Genomic DNA, 3,486 nt, shown 5'->3' with positions numbered 1-3,486 from the left:
AGTTAATGGATAACCTCAAGAGGTAAAATGAATTAATTCTCTTAAAACACATTAATGAAAAAAAAATTTGTTTTTTATTCATTCTTTATTATCCACTTATATCTTAAATTACTTCTTTTTTAAAAATAATTTTTATGAAATGAATTATTATTTGTAATACTTTTGATATAAAAGGGGTTATAACTAAATAGTTCTTAAACAAAATTAATTAACCAAAGAGAGGAACAAGAAGTATTAATCATTTACTTCTCTTTGAATAATTGAATGAATTCCAATAAAAAATTTTTGTTATTCTGAAAATGTTAAATAAATATTTTGAGAAACTAAAAAATTATTATTTTGTTTTAAATAACACTAAAAGTATTTGTTTTAATAAATAAAATTTTATAAAAAGAAAACTTGAAAATAAAAAAAAGTAAAAATGATTGGAAGAACGAAAACTCGACCTTCTCTTCAGAACTCAAAGAGAGATCCTCATTCATTGAAAAGCATAAGAGAAAAGGCACATCAAAAAAACAGCAAATGTGAGGTTATTGGACTACAAACTTTTTTTTATGACGAAGATAATGAACGACTAAGACAAAAGAAATTAGAATATCTCTTTAGTCAATTAATTCGTTATGTACCACAATTTAATAAAGAAGCACAAAGTGCATTGGAACATATGTTACAAAGTGTACTTTATGCTATGAAATATGAACCTACATTAAGAATAGGTTTTGAGCCTTGTCAATACGATTCTGTAATTAATACAACTATGATAACAGAAATGCAAAAAATTATTCAATCACAAGAAGAAATAATTGGTAAATTAACAGAGTTAACTGAACGTTTCAACAAATCACGTCTGACTCGATTTAGTGTCAGTGCACCAAGCTGTGATCTTTCTGCTATTGGAAATGAATCTCTTGTTGATACACAAATTAAAATACCTGATATACTTGATTATTGTTCACAATATATGATGACTACAAATCATGTTCTTGATTATGTTGCTAATGCAAATGCTCAATTAGATAGAACAATAATTACTTCAGGTGATTTTACTGTGTATGAAGATCTTTTAAATGCAATTAATTAATAAATTACTATAATTAAATTATAGTTTTGTTATTTAGAAATTTTCCAAAGATACAACTTGAAAGTTATAATGAAAAAATCTATTACTCTTAAACCTTCTTGTTTACCACATAAATCTTCTAACTCAATAATTATTGATACTCATAAAATGATTAAAGCAATAAATTCAAATGACCCTCAATTTGTTGTATTAAAAGAAGCAGCTATTAAATATAATTGTGTGTTATTATTACCACCTGCTTCATTAATAAAAGACTTAGCAATAACACCAAACCTATTAGCCAGTCATTTAATTCTTCTTGATACATCTCATAAGTTTATTACATTATCTTATGTTCCTGGTACAATTCAAGATTCTATTATTCGTATTTACCAACCAATTCCATACTCAACATTTTACCCAAGATTATTAGAAGAGGCAGAACAAATGATAAGAAATACCACCTCTAATAACTGTGTTTTAGTAGAATCTGTTGATTCATTATATTTTGGAGAGTACCATTTAACAATGTTACATATAAGTGATGTAATAGTATATCAAGGGTGTGAATGGAAATGGAAACAATGTTCAATATATGATAATAACGAATATCAAATAGAATTATTTTTCCAACAAAAAATTGAATTCTTAAATAAAGAAATTACATCAATGAAAATGGATATTAGACAACAAACAAGAAATATTTTAAATGAAGAAATTGTCATTTTTAAAATTATTAATTTAGATAATTCATTACTAAAACAAATTGAAACATTTGTATTAAAGTTTCCTCTTATAGTCAAAGGAATTTCACTTGAAGAACGTGAAACGATTATTAGTCAATATTGTAATGAATTTTGTGATAAAATAAGAAAAGATCAAATATACTGTGTAATGAATAATATTAGATTAAAGAGTGTTATAAAAAGAATGATAATAACTCGATTATATCCATATTTATGGCAACCCTCTATTTCAGTATTAGAAGGAACAACAATAAATTCTATGATGATGGATTTAAGTATAAAAGAAATTATGAAACTTCATAATTTTGTAAGTTTAAAACAACTTGGATTAAGGTTTGTTATTATAATTTAAAAAAATTAAAGTATTCTATTACGTTAACACTCACTCCTTAAAGCAATAAAAATATTCCTTTATTTTCTGAAATGATTGAATATATTAAAGAGATAGACAGTTTAAGATGTCCAAATGATAAATTACAATACTTAAATGGAATAATATTAATGGTTGAACAAATATGTAAATTTCTTTATACTCCTAATGACGTAGATACTCTTTTAAAATTTATTATTATTAAATCTCAAATGCCACACCTTGCATCTACTTTACGTTACATCGAAGTATACAGTGATAAAGAAAATAAGAAATATATATTAAATACCTTTAATAAAGTTTTAGAGTTTTGTTCTAGTCTTTGTCAAAAATCTTTGCTTATTGATGAGCAAACATATGATGAAGAAATTCAAAGAGTATCAAGTGTAAAAGAAATTAAAGTAGATTGCGGTCCACTTGCATTAACTGATGTTCAAATTCTAGGATTACTTGATCTTACAACAACTGAACAACCTATTCAACTTGATGTTGTTCTTAAAAAAAATCCAGAAGATATTAGACAAGAAGATATTCCAATTCTTATTCATTTATTAAAACAGTTTAATGAAGAAAATATTGAACTGAAGAAGAAGCTGATTGCTGCTAATGAATAATAAAATAAATATAATATTAGTTCTACTATTATCTTTTGGTTTTATAATTAATAGTTTTCCTTTAGGTAGTTATTTCTATTTGAAATGAATATGAGATTATTTCCACCAATTTTCTTGAAAGATAGAATTGAGAAGAATAAATCATTAATTAATTAAGTTTTAGTAAAACTTGACTTTTTCTGTTTTGTTTTATTTATTTGAGACTGATTTGTTCATTTTATTGAATTAATTATTCTATTTATTGGAATTACTTTTAATTTGGTTTATTATTTTATTTTAGTGATTTCCATCAATTTCTACTTTATTATTAATATAGATTTATCTTTTTATCACTTCTATTTATAATTTATTATTCATACTTGTTTTGCCTTTTATATAAATATCTGGTTGTTTATGAAAATGTATGCTTTTATTAGTTATTTTAAGTTTAAATATGCTGTTTATTTCTTTATTTTATATTCTTATTTTGATTCTAGTTATTTCATTTCATTTTATTCTATTCTCTATTTCTTTATCATTCATTATATTTATTTTATATTTTAATTTAGTTATTCTCATTGTATATATTTATTAAATCACGGTTATCAATTTGTACATTCTTATTACAATACAATTTAATGATATATGTTCAATTGTTGTTATTTATCATTATGAATACTCTATCATTTTAATTTATCATTTCATGTAATTAATAAT

General features: G+C 23.2%; 2 protein-coding genes across 2 annotated transcripts, besides 9 other annotated features; both read left to right on the top strand.

Moving 5' to 3' along the window:
* Positions 1-115: 115 nt before the first annotated feature.
* Positions 116-153: a sequence feature (AT_rich).
* Positions 154-273: 120 nt separating this feature from the next.
* Positions 274-423: a sequence feature (AT_rich).
* EDI_256330 (uncharacterized protein) lies at positions 422-1,081 on the top strand (the record flags this gene model as incomplete). Its single annotated transcript, XM_001737677.1, has 1 exon — positions 422-1,081. One exon carries the CDS (start codon positions 422-424, stop codon positions 1,079-1,081), a length of 660 nt encoding a protein of 219 aa, XP_001737729.1.
* Positions 1,072-1,104: a sequence feature (AT_rich).
* Positions 1,105-1,150: 46 nt separating this feature from the next.
* Positions 1,151-2,790, top strand: EDI_256320 (uncharacterized protein; the record flags this gene model as incomplete). Its single annotated transcript, XM_001737676.1, has 2 exons — positions 1,151-2,139; positions 2,202-2,790. 2 exons carry the CDS (start codon positions 1,151-1,153, stop codon positions 2,788-2,790), a joined length of 1,578 nt encoding a protein of 525 aa, XP_001737728.1.
* Positions 1,784-1,804: a sequence feature (AT_rich).
* Positions 2,145-2,168: a sequence feature (AT_rich).
* Positions 2,360-2,383: a sequence feature (AT_rich).
* Positions 2,786-2,809: a sequence feature (AT_rich).
* A 155-nt stretch (positions 2,810-2,964) lies between these two features.
* Positions 2,965-3,141: a microsatellite.
* Positions 3,142-3,229: 88 nt separating this feature from the next.
* Positions 3,230-3,353: a microsatellite.
* Between the last annotated feature and the right edge of the window lie 133 nt (positions 3,354-3,486).

Source organism: Entamoeba dispar, genomic scaffold, assembly GCF_000209125.1.
Source record: "Entamoeba dispar SAW760 scf_1105229460785 genomic scaffold, whole genome shotgun sequence".
NCBI classification, from domain to species: domain Eukaryota; phylum Evosea; order Mastigamoebida; family Endamoebidae; genus Entamoeba; species Entamoeba dispar.
Note: the sequence above shows the minus strand (reverse complement) of the source record. Positions and strands in the feature narration are given on the sequence as shown.